General features: G+C 33.3%; 3 protein-coding genes and 1 pseudogene across 3 annotated transcripts; all 4 read left to right on the forward strand.

The window, feature by feature from the left end:
* The first annotated feature begins 3,569 nt into the window (after positions 1 to 3,569).
* LOC114182983 (beta-amyrin 24-hydroxylase) lies at positions 3,570 to 5,663 on the forward strand. Its single transcript, XM_028069792.2, has 2 exons — positions 3,570 to 4,621; positions 4,866 to 5,663. The coding sequence occupies exons 1-2, from the start codon at positions 3,719 to 3,721 to the stop codon at positions 5,499 to 5,501; spliced, it is 1,539 nt and encodes a 512-aa protein (XP_027925593.2). The 5' UTR covers positions 3,570 to 3,718; the 3' UTR covers positions 5,502 to 5,663.
* Positions 5,664 to 18,485: 12,822 nt separating this feature from the next.
* LOC146886134 (uncharacterized) lies at positions 18,486 to 19,862 on the forward strand. The gene has a single exon (XM_085673311.1). The coding sequence runs from the start codon at positions 18,486 to 18,488 to the stop codon at positions 19,860 to 19,862; it is 1,377 nt and encodes a 458-aa protein (XP_085529437.1).
* Positions 19,863 to 20,480: 618 nt separating this feature from the next.
* Positions 20,481 to 22,126, forward strand: LOC146886135 (uncharacterized). Its single transcript, XM_085673088.1, has 4 exons — positions 20,481 to 21,070; positions 21,162 to 21,258; positions 21,337 to 21,953; positions 22,087 to 22,126. Exons 1-4 carry the CDS (start codon positions 20,481 to 20,483, stop codon positions 22,124 to 22,126), a joined length of 1,344 nt encoding a protein of 447 aa, XP_085529214.1.
* A 236-nt stretch (positions 22,127 to 22,362) lies between these two features.
* LOC114180263 (uncharacterized) lies at positions 22,363 to 24,723 on the forward strand (annotated as a pseudogene).
* Positions 24,724 to 25,546: the final 823 nt, after the last annotated feature.

Below are 25,546 nucleotides of genomic sequence, written 5' to 3' on the forward strand. Positions count from 1 at the left end.
AAAAAAATCAAAAATAAAAAATAATTCAAAAAAAAAATCAAAAATTTAAGGAACTGACATATGACACTCCCTCTAACGATGTCAACCTTGAATTAACAGAAAGGACAAACTTGAGATATTTTAAAAAAAAGATGACCAATTTGAGACTTTTAAAAATTCAGATACTATTATAAGATTTTGACTTCAAAATAAGGATCAAAGCATAATTAAACCTTAAAGAAAAGGTAGAAGAAGATAAAGGTAAAAGTTTTATAAAATGAACTTGACAATAAAAACAAAAGTTAATAATTTTGTTTTTTATCAATAAAATATTCAAGTACTATTTTATTAAACCTTCCAGAGCTTAATTTTGTGTCCATTTGTTTTGGTCAAAATTTATTGACCTATGAAATGATTTTATTAAAAATAGTTATAAAAATAAATAATTTGTATAATTATTTTCTTATTAAAAAATAATTATTAAAAGGATAAAATGGTAAAATAATTATGTTAATTTATAAAACAATAAAAAAGAGTAAAAATATAAATATAATAATTTTAATTTAAAATAATAGTTACTAAAATTGAAAAAGAAAATGTAAAAGAAAAAACGAAAAAATGAATTATATACAAGTATATATGGATATGTTATCAAAGGCCGCAAAATTAATATTGACAAACTCATTTAACAAGAAATTACATTTATACGGTTCTTTCGATGGCTTCTATTATATAGCGTCAATAAAATTAAATCAATTACAACAAAAATTTTGATATTTAACAAATATTAAAACCACTTCGTCGTCAAGTTTTATAGAATCTTACATCATGACATATTATATTTAGAGGTGAATCTATTATTTTTTTTTCTGTTAATTTAAATTTTATTATATTTTATTATATTTAATTTTAATAACATTAAAAATAATTATTTTATTATTTTTTAATTTTTATTGATTAACATTACATAAAATATTAAACACATATATATAATATTTATGTTTATTTTATTTTTTAAATAACATAAAATTATATTAATAATTATTAATTCAGATTTTATTCAATATCACATTTAATTATATACTTTATAAATCGTGTAAAATTTAATATATATTAATTATTTAATATATATTAATTATTCTTAACGGTACCCTCAGGCACTGTTTAGTAAAAGTCTTTAATAATTTGATAATGAGTTTTATACTGCACTTAGATACTATTGAAAACCATTTCACATTACTTAAGTACAATTAAGAACCTGTTTGACATTCTTCCATAACATTATAAATTGCTATTAATTTGCACAAACATTTTAGGATGAATACTATCGAAACTTGCAAATTCAGCATCCCCATACGCAAGCATCTAAAAAGAAATAAAAACAAAGTTTTATAGCGAATATAATATGCAGGACGTGGAACACGCAACCATTTTTATATAGAAAAAATAATAAGACCTCGTGGATCGCAAAACACATAATTTATTCGCCTGCGCAGGCATGTCTCTCAAATTCAAGGCATTTCTCTGAAAGGAAAATTTTATATTAGAATACCTCTCCCATCCTTTATACCCCTTTCCAACATTTAATAAAAAATAACATTTACACATTTTTTAGTTAATTTATTATAAATTCTTTTATATTTTAAAATAAAAATAATATTTTAAAGATGTTGGAAGGATGTATATTAATGAGTCTAGAAATATGTATTAGATATTCACCGATTAAGCAAGTCTAACGATATAAGTTTATCCATGCACAAATAAGATGACTATATTATATATGTTAGATGAGTTTGTCCACTCATTGATTATATGAGTCTAGTAATACATATTATACGAGTCTAAATATATACTGAATAGACAAGTTTAACAATACGCGTTATAAGATTGTATCCATATATTGATTAGACAATTCTAGCAATACATATTAGACAAGTTTGTCACTATATTGATTAGGTGAGTCTAGCAATACACATCAAACAAATTTTTTCATACACTTAGACATAACATGAAAATTACACGAGTCTAACAGTACACATTAGACGAGACTATCCATACATTGATTAGACGAATATAACAAAAATATATTAGATAAGTCATTCATACGTTGATTAGATGAATATAAGAAAAATTATTAAATAAATCAAGGAACACATTAGATGAGTATGTTGATATATTGATTAGATGAATTTAGAAATACACATAAGACAAATTAATCATATATTGATTATATGAATTTAACAATATACATTAGACAAATCTTTCCATACACAAATTATATGAGTTTATTAATATACATTACACAAATCTATTCATTAAGCGATCAGATGAATTTTCTATAACATTAAACACCAACTCGTACGTAAACACGAATTTATATATACATTACACTTATCTAATATAATTTATTATATTTCTCTAAAGGAAAATTTTGTATTAATACCTCTCCCATCCTTAACCCATTTCCAACATTTATTAAAAAAAAATCATATTTATACTTTTTTTAGGTAATTTATTATAATTTTTTTATATTTTAAAATAGAAATAAAATTTTATTGGGTTGGAAGGAGGTTGAGTGAAAAGTTGGATGTTTATATAACAGTCATCTTCTCTATAATCATGTTATCGTGATGGCTGTAACATCACGGAGAATATTTTTCTATCATATTGATAGCTGTAATAGTATAATTATTTGCAAATTGAAGAGGATTTCTTTTAGAAAAAGAAGAAAATATTTGTTAACAATTTAATATATATTATGATATTATTAAATGGACAGTGAAATGAATGTATTTATATTTTAAAATATGATTGTGTACACTAAAAAGGTGTATTATTGAATAAAAATGGTAGATTTATAGGTTACGTGATTCGATAAGAAGACACATAGAAAGAAGGTTAACTACATATTTTGAGTTTTTAAACTTTCACGTAAAATTTTGAAAGTTACATTTAAATTTATATTTAAAAATAAATAAATATTATTTTCTTAATCAAACTAGTTTAAAATATTTGGTGTGTCAAAAGATATATGAGAGTGACTTTTGAGTTGTTAATTATGTTTAACATATAAAAAGGTAAACATGGTTAGTTAAAAAAGAAAATAAATTTTTGACTACTAAATTTTTACAACTTTCTTTTACGATCTTATGTGTCATTTTTCAAGTGATTTTTCATTTTTCGTTTTTTTTATTCTCAGTATTTTAAAATCACTTAAAAGATAATATCTCATGTTGTAAGAGAAAGTTGTCAAAATTTAATAGTTAAAATATCGTTCTTAGAGAAAGTTGTCAAAATTTAATAGTTAAAATATCGTTCTTAGATAAAAAAAAATACTTTCATTCACTTTGGGAGTAAAATGTATCAAATCTCAAAACAAATACAAATTTTAATTTAACATTAAAATTTAGGATTATAAATATATTTAATTCTAGAAAGGAAATAAATAAGTAAAAAGTGTAATAAATGTAGATAAAATCAAAATTTTTCCATGAATCATTTTCCATTTTTTTTATTTTTTATTTTAGGTTGGAAAGATATGCTTTGCTCTTATATGTATTTTTGATTGATACCATATCTCTCACCGATACCACCTTTGATGTTGCTCATGCGGCAGCATCTCTATAAAAGAGCCAACATAATCTAACTCGTTAGTGCAAGCAAAGGTTGAGTTGTGTGACTAGTAGATAGTTAACCTCAAACACTGTGATTTTCCCTACAAACTAAACACCACACAGCCATGATAGACATACAAGGTTACCTTCTTCTGTTCTTCCTGTGGCTCATTTCCACCATTTTTATTCGTTCAATCTTCAAAAAATCACAGACCATGAAACTCCCACCTGGCCCTCCCATCTCAATACCCTTACTAGGGCACGCGCCGTATCTCCGTTCGGTGCTTCACCAAGCACTCTACAAACTCTCCCTACGCTATGGTCCCTTGATCCATATCAGGATCGGCTACAAAAACATCGTTGTAGCGTCGTCTGCGGAGACAGCCAAAGAGATCCTTAAAACCTCCGAAGAGGCGTTCTGCAACCGCCCCTTAATGATTGCGAGCGAGAGTTTAACGTACGGCGCCGCCGACTACTTTTTCATTCCGTACGGGACGTACTGGCGCTTCCTGAAGAAGCTCTGCATGACGGAGCTTCTGAGCGGGAAGACTCTGGAGCACTTTGTCGGCATTCGCGAGAGCGAGGTGGAAGCGTTTTTGAAGCGGATGTTGGAGATTTCGGCGACGGGGAAGGAGGTGGTGATGAGGCAAGAGCTGATAGCGCACACGAACAACGTTATCACGAGGATGATCATGGGGAAGAAGAGTAGCGGTGCGAATGATTTTGTGGCGCAGTTGAGGAAGGTGGTGAGGGAGGTGGCGGAGTTGCTGGGGGCGTTCAACTTGGGAGACATTTTGAGGCTCGCGAAGCCTTTTGATCTGCAGGGGTATGGGAAGAAGAACATGGAAACGCACCGCAAGGTTGATGCGATGATGGAGAAGGTGCTGAAGGAGCACGAAGAGGCGAGGGCCAAAGCCGGTGCTGACAGTGATAGGAAGAAGGATCTCTTCGACATTCTCTTGAACCTCATTGAAGCTGATGGTGCTGACAATAAACTCACAAGGGAAAGTGCCAAAGCCTTTGCTCTCGTACGTATATATCTATATGTTTCCGTTTTCGTTTTTGTTTCCTTTTTCTACCAACTTCGGTCCTTGTCTCGCTTTATTTATATGCATTCGTTGTCCTTGGAATCTGCCACGGATATCATAGTGGTGACAAACATGTTCAAACAAAAGTAATCTATTTAAGAACTAAAGGAATCTAACAATAATATATAAAAGTTAAATTGAGATATGCATAGCAAGCAATATCACAGAGGTTGCAATATCACAGGACATGTTCATCGCCGGCACAAACGGACCCGCTAGTGTTCTGGAATGGTCCCTGGCGGAGCTGGTGCGAAACCCGGCGGTGTTGAAGAAGGCGAGAGAGGAGATAGAGTGTGTGGTGGGAAAGGAGAGGCTGGTGAAGGAGTCAGACATTCCCAACCTCCCTTATCTGCAAGCGGTGGTGAAGGAGACTCTGAGAATGCACCCTCCGACACCAATCTTCGCGCGAGAAGCCATGCGCACGTGCCAGGTTGACGGCTACGACATCCCTGCGCACTCCACCATCATGATCAGCACGTGGGCCATCGGCAGAGACCCCAAGTACTGGGACAACGCGCTGGAGTACAACCCAGAGAGGTTCTTGGTCTCCGATGAGGTTGGAAAAGGCAAAATCGACGTGAGGGGACAGTACTACCAGCTTCTGCCCTTCGGAAGCGGAAGAAGAAGCTGCCCCGGAGCCTCGCTTGCGTTACTCGTCATGCAAGCCACACTCGCTAGTTTGATCCAGTGCTTCGATTGGGTGGTGAATGATGGGAAGAGTCACGACATTGACATGACGGAGGAGGGAAGGGTGACGGTGTTTCTGGCGAAGCCGCTTACGTGCAAGCCTGTTCCACGGTTCACCCCCTTCTCTCCATGAACAGTGTGGATGACTGCAAACTCTGTTTTCTTTGCTATTTTAAGGTTTTGTCGTTGTTTTTAAGAAATGTTTGGTGGGCTTAATGTTTTATGTTGTCGGTTAATGGCACTTGTTATTCGACTTTTGTGCTCCAAATATATAATAAACTTATTTAAAGGAAAATGTTGGACTTATAAAGTGAATCTACTTAGTTAACGGGTTTTTTACTTAATTCCTGTTATGGATGTTGTGCCTTTATCTCTGTTTTGATTTGTTTAAGTAGTGTCTTCTTTAATAGGTTCTTTGAATTTTGTCTTATGCCAATCTCATATGAAAATAAGATTGCATATATGTATATCCATTTACATATATACTCATGTTTTACTTTTCATTTATACCGATCGTGGTCTACTTACTTTCCATATGCCCTCCTCTTATAATCTATACATTATTCCTCTGTATCCCCGTGTAATCTTCCTAAAAAACTAACCGTTCACATGTATACTCGTGATTTATAATACAGACCCATCGATCATACGTTCAAGAACAACGGATCAAATTAGAGGTCGATCGTTCATGACGATCGTTGACGTCGAATAAGACCGGTCAGAAGACATCTGGTGTAATTAATAAATTTAAAAGCAACTTAACTTAAGTTAGCTAACAACTAATTGATGGTATTAAGGCATGATCGAGTTGACGTCGAATAAGACCGGTCTGAAGACATCCGGTGTAATTAATAAATTTAAAAGCAACTTAACGTAAGTTAGATAACAACTAAATGATGGTATTAAGGCTTCAGTCATAATTAGTTGGGTGATAAGTAAAAACTCATCACAAAATTGTATAAATAAGAGGTTTAAGATAATTGTTTATATTGATTATTGCATTTAATATTTTTATATTGACAAAGAGTTGACAAACAGAGGTGTCTTTTATTAATTTAATATTTTATTCAAAAAAATAATTCATGTGTGATTGGAAAAATAGCAAACAATGTATTGAATTGAAAAGCATTTGACAAGTTTTTTACAATGGTGACGTGGTAGCGGTTTTTTTAAATTTTTATTACCAAAATGTAAGTTAGCACGTGCGACGGGAAAAAAAGGAAACTGAAATTAAAATGTAAGTTAGAGAGAGAAAGTGAAGAAGAGAGAAAGGGGGAAAGTGAGGGTGCGAGGGTGCGAAGTGAGAAAGCGTTTCGAGCGAGAGAGAGGAAGCAAGGTCACCAGAGTTTCCAGTTCACTGAAAACGTGTCTCTGGCAAGCATTTCGCCGTCGTTAGTGGAGGATAGTTACAGTTTTTGGGTAGACTATCCCTATCATCCAGAAGACGAAGCTTTTGGAGTTGGTAGTGTTTTGCGAACTCTGCGGCCACCTTCCTTCGTCGGCGGCAACCATTTGCTTAGTATTGTTCCTATTGTTCGTCGTATCAAAACTTCAAGTGGTTTATTTACTAAAACTATGTTAAACATCGTTTTGGGGAGTACCGCAAACGTATGTGGGGAGCTATAATACATTGTATGTTTAAAATGTTCCAGCTTTCACTAAACTTAATCAAGTGTATCATTTTGGAACGTTGAACATTCATTTAGTCTCTCAAAATGTAATTTCTATCATCAAATGGACATTCAAAGGAGCACTTGTCTAAATTCAGTATAGGGAAAGCATAGTATTGTAACCAAAGTGGGGACTTACTCATTAATATGTGGGGAGTTACATGTATGTTTTTGCCAGTACAACGCGGACTGGAGTGAAGGTCATTTATATACTCAATTTGGATAATTGTTCATTCATTAAATGATTTCCAAAGTCTTCTCCATGCATCCAAGCTCCATGAACTGAACTGGGATCTTTGTCAAACAACACAAAATCGAAATAACAGATACCAAAACTAAGTGGGGAGTTACACACAATTTTTTGACTGTACAGTGCAGACTTGAGTAAAGTTCATTCATATACGGTAATTGCATCATTGCTCTTTCATTCAATCATTGGCAAGGTCTTCTCCATCACCCATGGTCCATCAACTAAACTAGGTGCTTTGATGAATAAGACACAAACCAAATAAAACAATCCAAAACTAAGTGGAGAGTAAAGAATAACTATGTGGGGAGTTACGCATAACTTTTTGACTGTACAACGCAGACTTGAGTAAAGTTCATTCATATACGGTAATTGCATCATTGCTTTTTCATTCAATCATTGACAATGTCTTCTCCATCACCCATGCTCCATTAACTACACTGGGTGCTTTGATGAACAAGACAGAAACCAAATAAAACAATCCAAAACTAAGTGGGGAGTAAAGAATAACTATGTGGGGAGTTGCACACAATTTTTTGACTGTACAATGCAGACTTGAGTAAAGTTCATTCATATATGGTAATTGCATCATTGCTCTTTCGTTCAATCATTGACAAGGTCTTCTCCATCACCCATGCTCCATTAACTAAACTGGGTGCTTTGATGAACAAGACACAAACAAAATAAAACAATCCAAAACTAAGTGGGGAGTAAAGAATAACTATGTGGGGAGTTACGCATAACTTTTTGACTGTACAACGCAGACTTGAGTAAAGTTTGTTCATATATCGTATTTGCATCATTGCTCTTTCATTCAATCATTGACAAAGTCTTCTGCATCACCCATGGTCCATTAACTAAACTAGGTGCTTTCATGAATAAGACAGAAACCAAATAAAACAATCCAAAACTAAGTGGGGAGTAACGAATAACTATGTGGGGAGTTACGCACAATTTTTTGACTATACAGTGCAGACTTGAGTAAAGTTCATTCATACACGGTAATTGCATCATTGCTCTTTCGTTCAATCATTGACATGGTCTTCTCCATCACCCATGGTCCATTAACTAAACTGGGTGCTTTCATGAACCAGACAGAAACCAAATAAAACAATCCAAAACTAAGTGGGGAGTAAAGAATAACTATGTGGGGAGTTGCACACAATCTTTTGACTGTACAATGCAGACTTGAGTAAAGTTCATTCATATATGGTAATTGCATCATTGCTCTTTCGTTCAATCATTGAAAAGGTCTTCTCCATCACCCATGCTCCATTAACTAAACTGGGTGCTTTGATGAACAAGACACAAACCAAATAAAACAATCCAAAACTAAGTGTGGAGTAACGAATAACTATGTGGGGAGTTAGGCACAATGTTCTGACTGCACAGTGCAGACTTGAGTAAAGTTCGTTCATATACGGTATTTGCATCATTGCTCTTTCATTCAATCATTAACAAAATCTTCTGCATCACCCATGGTCCGTTAACTAAACTAGGTGCTTTCATGAATAAGACAGAAACCAAATAAAACAATCCAAAACTAAATGGGGAGTAAGGAATACCTATGTAGGGAGTTACGCACACTTTTCTGACTATACAGTGTAGACTTGAGTAAAGTTCATTCATATACGGTAATTGGATCATTGCTCTTTCATTCAATCATTGACAAATTCTTCTCCATTACCCATGCTCCATTAACTAAACTGGGTGCTTTGATGAATAACACAGAAACCAAATGAAACAATCCAAAACTAAGTGGGGAGTAACGAATAACTATGTGGGGAGTTACGCACAATTTTTTGACTGGACAGTGCATACTTGAGTAAAGTTCGTTCATATACGATAATTGCATCATTGCTCTTTCATTCAATCATTGACAAAGTCTTCTCCATCAACCATGCTCCATTAACTAAATTGGGTGCTTTGATGAACAAGACAGAAACCAAATAAAACAATCCAAAACTTAGTGGGGAGTAACGAATAACTATGTGGGGAGTAACATTTACGTTTTTGTATGGACAGTGCAGACTTCAGTCAAAGTCATTTAGATATGGTATTTGGATCATTGCTCTTTCATTCAATGACTTACAAATTCTTCTCCATAACCCAATCTCCATGAACTACACTGGGTGCTTTGTCAAACAACATACAACCCACAAAACAACAAATCGAAAAATAAGTGGGGAGTGACGCATAACTAAGTGGGGAGTTGCATGCAAAGTTTAGTCTGTTCAGTGCAGACTTCAGTAAAGTTCATTTGCATATGCTATTTGGATCATTCATTCATGAATTCAGTAATTTACAAATTCCTTTATCCATCATTCATGTTTCCACCGCACATTTCACTTTCTCTCTCTAACTTACATTTTAATTTCAGTTTCCTTTCTTTCCACCGCACATGCTAACTTACATTTTGGTAATAAAAAAAAAAAACGCTGCCACGTCACCATTGTAAAAAACTTGTCAAATACTTTTGTTGAAATATCATTTTCCAAATTTAAAAGCAACTTAACGTAAGTTAGATAACAACTAAATGATGGTATTAAGGCTTGAGTCATAATTAGCTGGGTTATAAGTAAAAACTCATCACAAAATTGTATAAATAAGAGGTTTAAGATAATTGTTTATATTGATTATTGCATTTAATATTTCTATATAGATAAAGAGTTGACAAACTAAGGTGTCTTTTATTAATTTAATATTTTATTCAAAAAAATAATTCACGTGTGATTGGAAAAGTAGCAAACAATGTATTGAATTGAAAAGAATAAAGTACCATTAATGAAAAGGAAAACCCTTTCTCGCGTCTGATTCAAAACCTTCCAACGGTGCTTTACCAAAAACATTTCATTGCTGCAAAATCAAATTCCTTCGTCCCACCTGCACGAAAAAGCCTCCCATGGTGCTTCACCAAAAACCGTTGATCGTAGCAGAACCAACCCCATAGTGGTTGACGAAAAACCCTTCTTCGATGCAGAACGTTCTTCCGTTCATTGTCTCCCGGCTCCCCAACCTCTGTTGCTGGTGTTGAAGGTGTCATCCACATTTGTGCAAAACAAGACGAAATTGAGGGTTAGTACTTCTCTTTCAAGCTTGAGTGTCTTCCTCAACCATTTCTCCCCTAAATTGATGAAGTCCATTTTTTTTTGCTCTAGTTTGTTGGCTGAAATGGTGATTATGGTTCTTTTCTCAACCATTTCTCCCACAAATTTACGAACCCCATCCCTAATTTTAGGAATCCCATATTTGATTAATTGTTTTGGTCGTTAAAATGGTGATTATGGTTCATTTGTGATAGTTATTGTTTTCCATTTTGGCCGTTTGCTTCCAAGTTGTGAGTTGTGTATCCTGGATGACGATGGTCTTTGGTTCATTGAGTGGGTTTCGTTCTTAGAGGGTTGGTTCTGTTTGACCGTGGATGAAAAGTGTTGCACTTGCACAAAAATTCATTGAGTGAAGTTTATTTTGAGTTGTCTTCTTTACGATTTTATTTATGAATCCCGTTAGATCCGCTAAAATTAATTAATTAAATAATTAATTAATTAATAAATGCGGGTAATGGGAGCCTTTATGACATTAATTATTGATTGATATGATGTGAAAAAATACTAGTTCAAATGGTTGAGAGTACTTGATTGTGTGAGAGGACTTGGGTTCAAGTTCTATATATGCCATTGATTTGACATTGGTATGGTTATGTGATTGAATCTTGGTAGACCCACATTAAACTTTCTTTTTGCTAAAATTAGTTTTGGCATGAATGTGAAAGGACAGAGAAACCCTAGTAATAATGGGCAGCCAAGGGAGGCTAGAGAAACAGTCTATAATGACCTAATGAATGACAATTATGATCAAAATTAAACCCATTTAGTTTTAGTGCATTAACATATCATTAAGGCACCATTAAAAGGCAAAATTTGGGTAAGAAGAAAGGTTTCAGTGCTGGCCATTGTTGCTTAGTGAGAGGAGTACGAAATTGGAGAGTACATTATGATAATTGAGTGAGAAGGAGAGCTAAAGTGAGAAAACAAGGGGCGTCCATTTTGATCTAAGAAGAAGCCAAGAACCCCAAGTTTAAGCTAAGGAATCCAAGTTAGGGGAGCTGGACTACGTTAATTTTATGTATTTGATTAACTGCATAAAGTATAGCCTGAATATGTATGATTCTTCTCTGCCATTGCTTGAATTTTGGGTTTTTGGAAATTTTCCAGAAAGCACCTGGCGGGCCATTCATAATCGCCAGCCGACACATGCTAAATTTAGTGTATTTTAGGGTTCTTGCAAGGAACCGCCTGGCAGTGAAGCCCTGTACAACCAGGCGACACAAGCCTGCAACCCAGTTTTTGGATTTTCTTGATGAACTGCTTGGCAGCGATGGACACCCGCCAGGTGATGTGAGTAATTTGGCTCGGCTTTGATGATTTCAAGGTTCCAGGTTGAGTTTGATTGGGGAAAACAATAGCTTTAAACGTTAATTGCACATTGGATGCTTATATACCTTGAATTACATGAGTTTGGAGGTTAAAATTGTCATGAACATCCTTTTAGGGTTGAAAAATTGGGAGTTTTGATGAATTGAGTGTAAGGATTGCTAATGACACTTAAATTGTTACTAGAGGAAGTTAAAAATTGAACATTGGGTCACTATTATTATGTTCACGTGTGAAACAACTAAGAATGACGAATAAAAGTATTAGGAAAATGTAAGGGGGCCTTCGTAGGTGATGAAATTCTGGGAAACTGCCCAGAAAGGCATGCACTGCCTGGTAGCACGGGGCCTGCCGCTAGGCGCCAGTGTAGGGACAGTGCCTCTACGTGGCTTCGAGGTGCAGTTCTGGTTTTGGGTGCTTTGGTGTATAGTGGTGGCTGGAAAATTAATCTGGGTCATGTAGAGTATAATTTTAAGAGTGAAGGATGCACTACAAAAAAAATTGTATTTAACGGGGTTATTTAGCGAAGGTTAATATAACCTTAGTAATGGATTAACTTAACTGAGGTTTTTAAAATCTCTGTTAAATTCCAAAGGTTTAGTGTTAAACCTCTATAAAATAGTGTAGGTTTTCAAAACCCCCGTTAAATTACAAAGGTTTAACTTTAAACCTTTAAAAAATAGTTTAGGTTTTTAAAACCTCCCTTAAATTACAAAGGTTTAGTGTTAAACCTCTATAAAATAGTGTAGGCTTTCAAAACCCCCGTTAAATTACAAAGGTTTAACTTTAAACCTCTAAAAAATAGTATAGGTTTTTAAAACCTCCCTTAAATTACAAAGGTTTAGTATTAAACCTCTAAAAAGTAGTATAGGTTTTTAAAATCTTTGTTAAATTACAAAGATTTAGTTTTAAACCTCTAGAAAATAGTCTAGGCTTCTTTCAAACTCCATAAAATGTATACAATTATTACTTATAATATTTTTTGCTAATTTATTTCTATGAAAATATCTATAATGTTCCTTAAAAATTATTTATTAAAAAAATACATGTAGATTAATTTCTTTTTAAAAAAGCCTTCCACAATTAATTCACGTGAATTTTGTTATATAAACTTATCCTAAAGTAATTATACTTGATTTATTTTTTAATAATTAAATTAAGTATTGTTATCAAATTAAAGAAAAGGTGTTTTATTTTTATGATAATATTTATTTTAAAAAATATGAAAGTAATTTTATAATAAATAAAATTAATTTGCAGCAAACTAATTTTATAAAGACCCATTTTTCAAATTATCAAATTATAAGACATTCTTCCTATTCTTCTTCTCACATTTGTCAAACGTTGTTATCTTTCCTCTTCAACTACTTCACATGACCACGACACAGTAATTTCCGCACTTCCTAACAATAATCTTACGCATTTTGCTTTCTCCTTTGCTCTTGGCAACATCATTTTTCTCAGTCTTTCGCTCCTGGCATAGGTTTGAACTTTGATCTCAGTGGTTCACTCTCTTTTAGGTTTTTGTTTGCACTTTCATTTTCTCTTCTTGCTCTCTCTCCCCTCTCATATGCTCTCTCTGTGATTCACATTATTATTGTGATTTTCACATGTTATTGAAATGGTTCTATTGTTAATTGCTATTTTATTTTTTACAGGTTCTAGTGTTCTGTCTTCAGAGGTTCTACAATTTTCATAGGTAGGTTTTCTCACTTTTTCTTTGATTTTCATTTCCAGTTATGGTTTAATTGTATCTTTTTTGTGTAACTCTCTCACAGTAACGTAATTTGCAGAAAGCATTGTAGTCATGTGGTGGTGAGAGTTGGAAGAGAAGGTGATGTTATATATTTTAGTGCTATAAGTAGAGGTGGCTAAGTGGATAGTAGAAAACTTTTGCAAATTAAAAGTTCAATACAAAATTTCTAAAATCTTGCAAAAGCACTCTGTGTTAAGGATCATCATAAGATTTTAGAAAGGATAATGGTTGATCTTGCCTTTATGAATAACTTTGAAAGTGGATAATTTTTCTAATCTAATGCATCGAGCTAGATAAAATTTTGAAAGTGGATAATTTAACTAACCTGATGCACTTTGTTTGCTTTGGATCTTGCATTCCGTGGAAGTGCATCCTACATCCCGTGGACCATTATCTTGTAGAACTAGTTCAAGTACAAGTCATTTTATTACACATAGATATCTTTCTTCTGTTACATAAGTCTGCATGTATATGTGACAGTGATGAATTGTGTATCTCGTTTTTTCACAATGAAAGTGAGCTATATGGGTAAATTCTGTTTTACAGGTACATGAACTATAAAATCAGATGTTATTGTACATATCTGAAGCATTGTAAGAGTTCAGCATTTAAGAGGCCATAAAGCATATTGTATCTTCTAAAGAGGTATTAAAAACTTATGCTTTAAGTCTTCTTGCTAGTGAATACTGAAAATTTGATATTTCCCACTCTCATGTTTGATGGAGTTAGATTTAAATTATTGATTACTCTTAGCAGATGAAATGTGATTGGGGAAAACATTACAAGTAATTCACTGTCTAAAATTAAATTATTTCTCCTCTTAGAGAATAAAACACGGATTGTTTGGTAATACTTGACAAATAGACTAAGAGCAAATTAATAGTTTGGTAAACAATCACTAGGTGTAAGTGGATATAAGAGTTTTATATTCTCTATCATGGCAGCTACAGAGCCAAATTCTGCTACTAAGTGATCGGTTAAAATGCCACTGTATAGTGAAGTAGCTGACAGAAGGTCACGGTAGTTGGGATTGTTTTGTGGCCTAGTTTTAAAAATAGATCCATGGTGATGGTATGGTGAAGGACGGGAAAACTTGTACATGAAGATGGGGATGAAGTTGGATTATTTTGTTTGTTTCTTTGGTTGAAGAGATGGGTTTGGGTTGGGGTTGTTAAATACTTCTTTATTTTTTATTCAATTTCTTCTCAGTTGGAAATCGTGGCCCCTGATTTGTTGAACCAAATATCTTTGTGGTTGAATATTTGAATCCACGGTTACATCCCAACCACATACAACACAAAAATAAAGCCCAATAATATGAACACGCTAAAGAGTTCTTCTAAACATGCCTAATCACTCACATTCTTGGAGGCCATACCAGTAGTTGAATCTAAAAAAAATGTCCATACTTGTCTCCAAATCTTATCGTTGGCATGTTCTTCTTGCAAGGGTGAATTCCTTTTCCTATAGGTATTGTTTTGGATCATATTCAACCCTGTATATTTGACCAAGTGATACCCTGATACTGTAATTCAATTAGCTGGAGAAAAGAAAACCACGGGTTGAGCATTGGACGCAGGGGCATTTAGGTAATTGAACACTAAAAAAATAGATGAACTAAAACATGGCAGAAACTAACTTTGTTATGTTTTTTTTTCCTCTACTTTTTTAGAGAGAAGAAGTATCATGTAAGTTGCACTTGGTGAAAATATCTTTGAAAAGATGTACCACCTGATATAGCAGTCACCATGAGAAAAGAAACAGTAAAACATTACATGTACAAGATCAAAAGTCAAAAGTAATAACCGTACGTTAAAAAAGAAAAAGAAAGATATTTAACTATATTACTGAACTACCTATTTCCAAGAACTGCATGGAGTTCAATGATCATGTTCTCCTCCTCTTGTGAGAATTCTCCTCTCTTCAAATCAGGCCTTAGGTAATTTATCCACCTCAACCTGCAACTCTACCCACACCTCTGCAGACCTGGCATGCAGAATTAAGATTAGAATGAAGTGACTCCACTCCTTCATTGTGCACGCTGCATCAATGAAACGATATAGTATGTGTATGTGTATATATATAGATAATAGATATAGATATACTAACAAGTTTGGGGACTGAGCTCCAACATCCATGACCATGTTTGGTGATGTAATCCAGAAGCTTCTCATCTTCCTCTGGAGACCAAAGGCCTTTCCGTAACTTCTGTTTGTAGCAACAAGAGTGTCTTCCCATGTGTAGGTGATTAAGAAAGTGTTGAATCCAACAATGGTTTTTGTGGAAACCTACGTGGAGGAAGAATGAATGGCGAGGAAAGTAAAGGGTGTTTTGGTGGAGTGAGGGGAAGAGTTATGAAGGTTTGAGTTAAACATAAGAGGGTTATTATTATGGTGAGAAGCAAAATGAGAAAATAAAATGCCAGCATGACAGGGAATGAAATAAATAGGAGGAGCCTTAGAGAGGAGAAAGTTGTAGCAAGAGGTGATTGGACACTGCCATTTTTATTTATTTTTAATTCATTTCTGACTTTCCTCAACTGGGCACCTCATGGGACAATCTCTGGCCCTACCATCTAGGTCATCATGTTTGGACGGTCTTCATTCTCCCACGGTTTCTATCTACTGATGTATATGTAGATGTATATATATATACTACATGCACTTATATACCACAACAGAGTATCCACTGAAGTTTCGTTTTTACCTATGTATGTACTATATGTCCCATTGCCATTTTCTCAAGATTTTAACACACAAAAGTTCTGATCTTCGTGTCACTGTATGTACCAACTTTTGGTAATTGCCATATGCTACAAAGCTAGCTAAGAGGGTTCTTACTTTTCACCGACCTAGGTGGTTATGGACCATGCTGCTAGAGCTTCGAGAAAAGAGAGTGATGAATAAAAGAAAAAGTATGTGTGGAAATTGAAGGAGTGTGTTGTAATGTGTACACCTTTGATTCTGTGGGGGTTGTTGTGGTTGGAGTCGGAAGAGGAGGAGTCGGAGGAAGAAGAGGTGGTGGTGAAGGAGGTTGTGTTGATAGCTTCCATGTTGCCAAGGGAGAAATGAGGGGGTGTTGTTGTTGTGTTGGTTGTGTTTATATAGTGAGAGAGTGAAAAGGTGCATGCAGCAGGTGAGTTATAACGGAAGATGTAGAATGTAAAGGGAAAGGGTACTTCCAGGAAAGTGGGGTTTTGTATAATTGGTGGGTGTGAGGGTCTAACTACTATGACTCTTGAGATGCGATTTGTTTTCATATCTATACTCATTCTTTGACCATTTTCTCCTCTTTGAAATTTCCTCACCACCTTCATTTTCCATTTCTTTATTACTACTCCTTCTCATCTCATCCACCTTTTTAATTATTCTGTCAATTTCTCCTTACTCATTTGGCGCTTTTTTATTCATAACAGTTAGCCTCTATTTAGGCATCCTCAGGTTACAATAACAAACATATTCTATATTCCATTTCACACACCTTATCATTTTTTATTCCTACCATAAACACTCAAAATATATATACTTGAATTTAAAAGATAAAAAAAGGGTTGAATTTAAAAGTGATTATCATACTGAAAAATTGAAGTGTGATAGAATATTAGGTTTAGGGGTGGAAGTAGTTGTTGATTGGAGTTTAGGGGTAGAAGTAGTTGTTAATTGGGTGCGTTTAAAACATGAGATGACAGAAAAAGTTGAGCTGTTTAGCACACAAGAACGTTTTTTTAAAAAAAAAATTTAATGTAAAGAAATGGTAGTAGTAAAATAGAAAGATTACTAAAAAGGAGAGAGGAAGTGGGGTCCAAAACCCTTTTTGACTACTTTTTGTTTGGGTGAGGGACATACATATACATCTGTAATGTAAAACACAGAATTCATCTCTATCTATAACCAACCAAGTAAATCACTCAAAGTGGTGTGCACCAACGAGTGACTGTGTATATAATAAAATCTTGGTTCTCATATTTTTAACCAAAATCATATAAAACTATTTTAAATAAAAAATAGAGATAACTAAAATGAAACATAGTAATAAAAATCACCCTATCTCATATTGTGCTTTCCTAATACTAAGAGCACCATTTTCATTGAAAATGAAGATAAGCCTTATATATAACAATACACTCACTGTGTCTGAAAATTGTTTTCTGAAGCCAACATCCCTATAAAATCATAATGACACTGTATTGATAAAAAAATCGCATATATCTTAGTCTTGGTTATTTTAGTTCACATAAATATTGTTTCTTTATTAATGAAAATCAACAAATTCAACTGCATTTCAATTGAAATAATCATATAATAATTACAAGTAATTATTTAATTATATTATTGGAGATTACTTTAATTTTATCAATTCAAATATGAATTTTGGCCTCAGTTAATTTAACTAATTTAATTCAAAGTATATGTTGATTGTAGTTAATTAAATTAATATAGTCACATGTTTTCATCTCTGAAGAATAAAATAAGTAGTTATTTTTGAATGGAAGTAATTGATTATATAATAACTCCATATGGTTAAAATAATTATTAGAAATTGATATTTTCATTAATTCTAATTACGTATTTTAAAATAAACTAAAATAACTACCTCAATTTAAAGTGGTCTGAATTAATTTAATCTCAATATATAATCTTAATTGTTTGTGAGTCATTTTGTATAATTGCAACAATATTGTTTAAATTTACAGCGCAAACTACTATAAAGTGTGGTAAATGTTGCAGAAAAGTATGAAGTTATATTTTTCTGTCCCAGAACCTACTAAAATACAATCTACAACAAATCCTAATCAACATCAATCAACGATAGATAATCAAAATCTGCAGTAGATAATGATATCATCTATACCTTATGACAATATTTTTTTCCCTTCACATTTGTCCTCTGACTAGAATTGATACAAGTCTTGGATTTGGATTTTTCTTTATTAAATTTTTCTATTCTTATATCATTAGTTACATTTTTTTTTATTAAATTTATTTTTGTTATCATTAACAGACTATTCTTAATGGATTTGGATAAGTCTTGGATTGATTTGCCTCGAAATACACAACAATACATGGATGGATTGAATAAATTTTTGGACTTTGCATTTGCTAATAAGAGCGTGCAGGGTAAGATAATTTGTCCATGTCCGAAATGCAATCTTAACAAATGGCAAACTCGAGGAGCAACATATGAACACTTAATTCTTCATCCTTTTCCAAAAGGGTATACATTTTGGCTTCTACATGGTGAGACAAATTATGTACAACATACGATTTCAACACCTCCAATTTTCCAATCGAATGAGGATACAAGTTTTGCTAACGATCCCATATGTGGCATGGTTAATGATGCATTCGGGAATTTTGTAAACAATCATGAGAATATGCGACCTGAATCAAGCCACATGATGCCTGATGAAATTGCTCAGTATATGAAGTTTATGCATGAGGGACAACAAAGTTTGTATGAAGGATGTGATAAATATTCTAAACTTTCTTTCTTGCTCAAATTGTACCATATCAAATGTCTATGCAGAATGACTGACAAGGCAATGTCAATGATACTGGAGTTGTTAGCAGATGCTTTTGATTATGCTAAAATCCCATCTTCATTCTATGAAGCTAAGAAAATCATTAATAAGCTTGGCCTTCATCACACCAAAATTGATGCTTGCCCAAATGATTGCATGTTCTACTATGGAGAAGATAAAGATAGGGAATTTTGTATGAAATGCAATGAATCTAGATGGAAGAAAACAAAGAAGAGCAATAGTATTGTTGGTGTTACTAAAAGACAAAAGAAAGCTCCAACTAAAGTTTTGAGGTATTTTCCATTGAAGCCACGCTTACAACGAATGTTTATGTCTTCTAAAATAGCTGAGCATATGCAATGGCATGCATCAAGAAGTACACATGAAGGCATATTAAGGCATCCAAGTGATTCTGAAGCATGGAAGAACTTTGATCTAATGAATCCTCAATTTGCTTCAGACCCTCGAAATGTCAGACTTGGTTTGGCTACTGATGGGTTCAATCCATTTGGTGATTTGAGTACATGTCATAGCACTTGGCCTATTGTACTTATACCTTACAATCTTCCTCCTTGGATGTGTATGAAGCAAAGTTCATTCATTCTTTCCATGATCATTCCTGGTAAAAGAGCACCAGGAAATGATATTGATGTATATTTAAGGCCATTAATAGAAGAATTAAAAGAGCAATGGAACACTAGGGTTGAAACTTTTGATTCACATAAGAAAGAAGTGCTTCATATGCATGCAGCTATATTATGGACTATTAGTGATTTTCCCGGTCTTGTAACCTTATCTGGGTGGAACACACATACTGGGTTGGCTTGCCCTAGGTGTAATTTTGACACAACTCCTAAGAAGATTTAGGGTAAATTTTGTTTCATGAATCATCAACGTTGGTTAAATGCAGGGCACAAATTTAGATTATGCCGCAATCGTTTTGATGGAAGTGTGGAAACTAGAAATCCTCCTTTGAGAATATCAGGAACAAATGTCTTACAACAAGTTCATAATCTTAATATTGTATTTAGGAAAGAACCGGAAGTTGAGGAACGGGGGAAAAGACAACGGAAAGGTCACCACCCAATTGATGGCCCTCTACAATGGAGAAAAAAGAGTATATTTTTGGAACTTCCTTATTGGGTGAACAATTTATTGCACCACAATCTAGATGTTATGCACATTGAAAAAAATGTATGTGATAATGTAGTCTATACATTGTTGAACCAAGGTAAAAAGTCAAAGGACAACCTAAACGCACGAAATGACTTAAAAGATTAGGGTGTTAGACCTGATCTTTGGCCTGATGTAAATAACAAATATCTTCCGGCTATATATACATTGACAAAAGAAAATAAACATATTTTTCTGAAAACATTGAAGAACCTCACTGTTCTAGATGGCTACTCAAGTAACATTAGTAAATGTGTTGATGTCAAACAATCTAAGCTTGCAGGATTGAAAAGTCATGATTCTCATGTTTTAATGGAGCAACTTTTACCTTTGGCAATGAGGAAGACGCTCCCTAAAGAAGTGTGCTCTATTTTGATTGATTTGTGTTCCTTTTTGAAGCACTTGTGCAATAAAGTTTTAAAAGTGGATGAACTTAACCAATTGCAAAATAGAGTTGTTCTTACATTATGTCACATGGAGATGTTGTTTCCTCCTGCATTTTTTACAGTCATGGTTCATTTGATTGTGCATTTGGTGGAAGATGCCAAGATTGGAGGACCTGTCCAATATAGGTGGATGTATCCCATTGAGAGATATTTGGGAAAATTGAAGTCTTATGTGCGTAACAAGGCTCAACCAGAAGGCTCAATAGTTGAAGGCTACCTAGCTAAAGAGTCCTTAACCTTTTGTTCTAGATATTTAGATGGAATTGAGACTATATTTAATCGAATAAGGCGTATTGATGACGAACCTGACACCATGGCATCTAGTGTAAGTGGTTTGTTTCCACCAGTTGGAAAACCAGTTGGGGGTTTTACTTACTTCTCTTTATCAACAAAGGAAAAGTTACAAGCACATTGTCATGTATTGACTAATTGTGCCCAAGTTAACCATTTTCTTCAGTAAGTACTTTATCTTTACAACTTTTTATAATTCATCTACATTGAGGACTAACCATGTAATTATTTCATTTATTTAAATTAGAGAATTTAGAGAAATTGTACGAAGACAATTAAGAAGTCGTACACAATCATCCTCTATGATAGATAAGAGGGTTCATAGAGAATTTGTGGAATGGTTTTCTCGTCGGGTATGTCTAATTTACATTCTTAAATTTGTTAATATTAAAGATATCCAATTATGTTGATTATATTTTTCTTTTTTTTAGATAAAGAATGAATTAAATGGACCTTACTCAGATGATTTAAAGTTCTTAGCTATGGGCCCAATTGATTGTGCAAAACGCTACAATGCTTACAATGTTAATGGCTTCAAGTTTCGTACGTTAGAGAGAGATCATGGACTTAAAACACAAAATAGTGGAATATTTGGTACTTTTGGGACAAGGAGCTATGCAAGTAGCATTGACAATCAAATGCAATTTGGGGGTGTGCCTTATTATGGAAAATTGGTAGATATAATTGAGATCAACTATAATGGTCGATTCTCTGTTACTTTGTTCAAATGTATGTGGGCTGATACAACTACTTCTAGAGGGATTATAACAGATGACTTGGGATTTAGATTAGTAAACTTTACACGTTTAATACACATTGGTGATAATGATGATGACGAACCATACATTCAGGCTGCAGAAGCTCAAATGGTTTATTATGTAGTGGATGAATCAGATAAAAAATGGAGCATTCCTATGCATCTAAAGCCACGAGACTTATATGACATTGGTGGAGATAATGATGTCACTTTCCATGAATGTGAACCATTTGAACAACAAAATTTGGAAACTTTATTTCCAGATGGAGAAGGGAATATACCATTAACAAGGTCATAGAGAAATTGAACAATTCTATATTAGTTTTTGTTTAAATTATCATCCATATTACTTATACATGCATTATATTAGATAATCATAATTTAATGAATGTGAATTGACTTGTATTAATGTTATTGTTTATAGAATTCTTGATGATGAAGAAAATATGCATGAAGAAGACTAATGACCAAGTTTCAATCCCTACCCAAAATAAAAGTGGCCAACCATCATCTACAATGTGTCCACCTGTGCCTCATCCATCTTGCCCAAGTAAGTTGACTAAGTTTCACCATGGGTTTCACCTACAGTAAGAATTGAAAAGTTTCACCTACTCATACTCCAGGGCCTAGTAATCCACCTCAACTTTCGTTTCTGCCACAGTCCAGCATAACACCTCAATTTGCATCTCAATTCGGTATGATGATTATATTTCTGTTAAAAAATATCTTGCTTTTTCTTGTGTATTAATCTAATTATTATGCAGCAGGTCACATGAATTCTCATCTTATAGAGAATAATAATGAGCAACCTCTTCCCCCACCTCACATGAATTCAATGCTTTCAACATCTAAATCTAGTAAGATGTCGCATTTGCATATCATTTTGGTACTTTTAAATTTCATGTATTATCTATTTATTTAGTGACTTGAGTTAATTTGTAGAATGTTTGAAGAAGAGGTTGTTCTCCACTAGCAAGACCAATTCTGCACATGAATTTGAATTTGAATTTAACAATCAACTCAGAAATGAGTTTGTGCATGATTCTACATCTAAATCAACACCAAGGTTACAATCTGATAGTGAAGGGGAAGAAAATGTGGATATTGAGATGCAAAGTAATCAATCAAAGCATGTATCACATAAAAGGTCATGGCTTGTTGATGTCATTGGTAAGATTGTTAATTTATTGATTTTTATGTGTAATTGTCCAAGCCATATAGTATTTGTGTTTTATGTTTATCTTAAACCAACAATATATTTCATATGTATTTTGACAGATGATGAAGGCACACAAGTTAGAAAACAATTAACATTGAATGATGTTTGGTTTTTATCTTCCAATGAAAGGATTCTTGTGAAATGGAATAGTGACAACCAACCAATTGATGATAGCGGAGCGTTGTTGAATAGGTTTTTAGGTCGTGTTGCAAGAAATGTTAATGCCTTTCCAATCAGCTATCAAAGTTGGAGGAAGATTCCCAATGATTACAAAGAAGATATACTTAAGAAAACCATTCAAGTAATTGACCTATAATTTCTTTTATATGTTTTGATTCTTGTTATATGTCAATTGTTGTTAAACTAGTTGTGTAATAATTTTGAAGGCTAAGTTTCTAGTGGAATCTGATGCTCATGTGACATATATATTCAAATCACTTAACATAAAACGGAGTGAGTATAGACAACAACTATGGCAACAAAGAGATGATGGAACACGTAATAGAGATAAAATTATTACAATGTGTCCAGAAGGAATGAATAGAGACCAATGGGCTTCTTTTGTTGACTACCGTTTAAATTCAAGGACTAAGGTAATAAAAACTATCTTTTCTATTCTTTTAAGTGTTACTTTACTTATTTTTAGTAATTTTCTACATATATGCTTAGGAAATTGCCCAAAAAAATAAGGATAATAGAAAGAAGCAAACAGTTCCTCACACAGGTGGATCGAAGAGCATTGCACGGAAGAAGAATGAGATGGTAACTTTATTCATCAATCATTTTTGTTATATCATATATGATTCATGATTTTCTTAAGTTTTATAGGAGCAAGAGCTTGGTCGCAAGTTAGTAGGGGAGAAGTTTGGATAGCAACACATAAACATGCTAATGGGGAATTTGTGAATGATGGAGCAAGAGAGATTGGAGTAAGTATAAGTTTTCTAAAGAAAAATACTGAATCAAATTGAATGTTACCTTCATTGATAACATTTTGTATTATTTGTAGGAAAAAATTAAAGCATATGAGACAAATACATCTTCCCTTTCACAAGATATATCAATTGAAGATTCACTAGCTCATGTTCTAGGAAGTAAAGAACATTGTGGTCATGTCCGAGGAATGGGATTGGGACCTTACCCTTCTCGTGTGTTTGGATATACTAGGAATTTTCATTTTGGGAGATCCTCATCTTGTCCTTCTTATTCAGAATTACAAAATCAGGTTATTGATTTGGATTGTCATGTGTAGCAATATGATGTTGTTTGCTTTGGATTGTCATGCCAAGGTTGTAAATGTTGTTATGTTGAATATTATTGGACATTGTTAATGTTGTTGTTGTGTTGCTTTGGATTGTTTTCTATAAGTAGGAGTAAGAAATGTAGTATATTTTTTGTTGATAGATTGAGTGTTTTATAATGTTTATGTGTTTTTTACGATTTTAATAATAGATTGTGTTCTAATATAGGTCACTGCATTAAAGTCACAATTGGATGAACAAAATAAACGAAATGAAGAACGTGACAAAAGACTTGATGCAATCATGAACTTCTTTTCTCAAAATTATCAAGGTCAATTGCCTCCTGAGTTGACTATGTTCAATCCTGCACCGGTAATTTTTAAGACTGCATAACTTCTTTTATTTTTCAGAGTTTACATTTGTAATTATGATTCACATTTATATTGTAGGTTTCTGATCAAGGAAGTGTGCCAACTAATACAACAAGTTCTGGACATGAGGAAAATCATATGTGATAGTTGAAGAATATAATATAATGTGGAAGTTAATTGAATCATTTTATGTTTTGAGAACCATTGCAGTACTTCATGATAGTTTTTGCTGACTATTATTGTACTTGAATTTGAATCTGAATTCGTATATTTGTTGTACTTTGATATACATTAGTCATCTATAAATAATTTGTCAATTTGATGAGTTTATATCTATTTAGGTACAATTTCATTAAATACAGATTAAAAAAAATAGAATAATTGTAAATAATTGTGATTGGAAAAATATATATGAATACATAAATGATAAATGAGTAAAAAAATATAATAATAATAATTTAAAAATCTATGGTACTTTACGGAGGTTTTGAAACCTATAATATTTTACGAAGGTTTTGAAACCTATAGTATTTTACGGAGGTTTTGAAACCCAAGGTATTTTATGGGGATTTTGAAACCTATGTTATTTTATGGAGGTTCTAAAAGCTATAGTATTTTATGGAGGTTTTAAAATCCACGATATTTTATGAAGGTTTCAAAATTCATGGTAATTAACTAGGGTTTTAAACCCACAAAACTTAACTGAGGTTTTAAAACCTATGTTAAATACAAGAGGATAAAAAACCTCCGTTATTGATTGGTGCTTCCTGGGGTTCGTAAAAACCCCGGCTAACACATTCTTCAGGGATGGTTTAGTAGGGGAAATCAAAACCCCGGGTAAAAAACTTAGCAAAGGTTTTAACCCTGAATAATGTAAAAATAAACCCCGTTAAAAATATTTTTTCTTGTAGTGATGTATGGGGATTTACTTACATTTGAAACATGGTGTAAATGTTACTAAAGTCTAATTATGATGTATTGAATATTGGATTACTATAGTAATAAAAGGTATAATCAAGTGGGGAATTAGTTAGGGGATACAAAGAATTCATT

Source organism: Vigna unguiculata, chromosome 5, assembly GCF_037176805.1.
Source record: "Vigna unguiculata cultivar grain cowpea cultivar isolate G323 ecotype 2 chromosome 5, ASM3717680v1, whole genome shotgun sequence".
Lineage (NCBI taxonomy): Eukaryota > Viridiplantae > Streptophyta > Magnoliopsida > Fabales > Fabaceae > Vigna > Vigna unguiculata.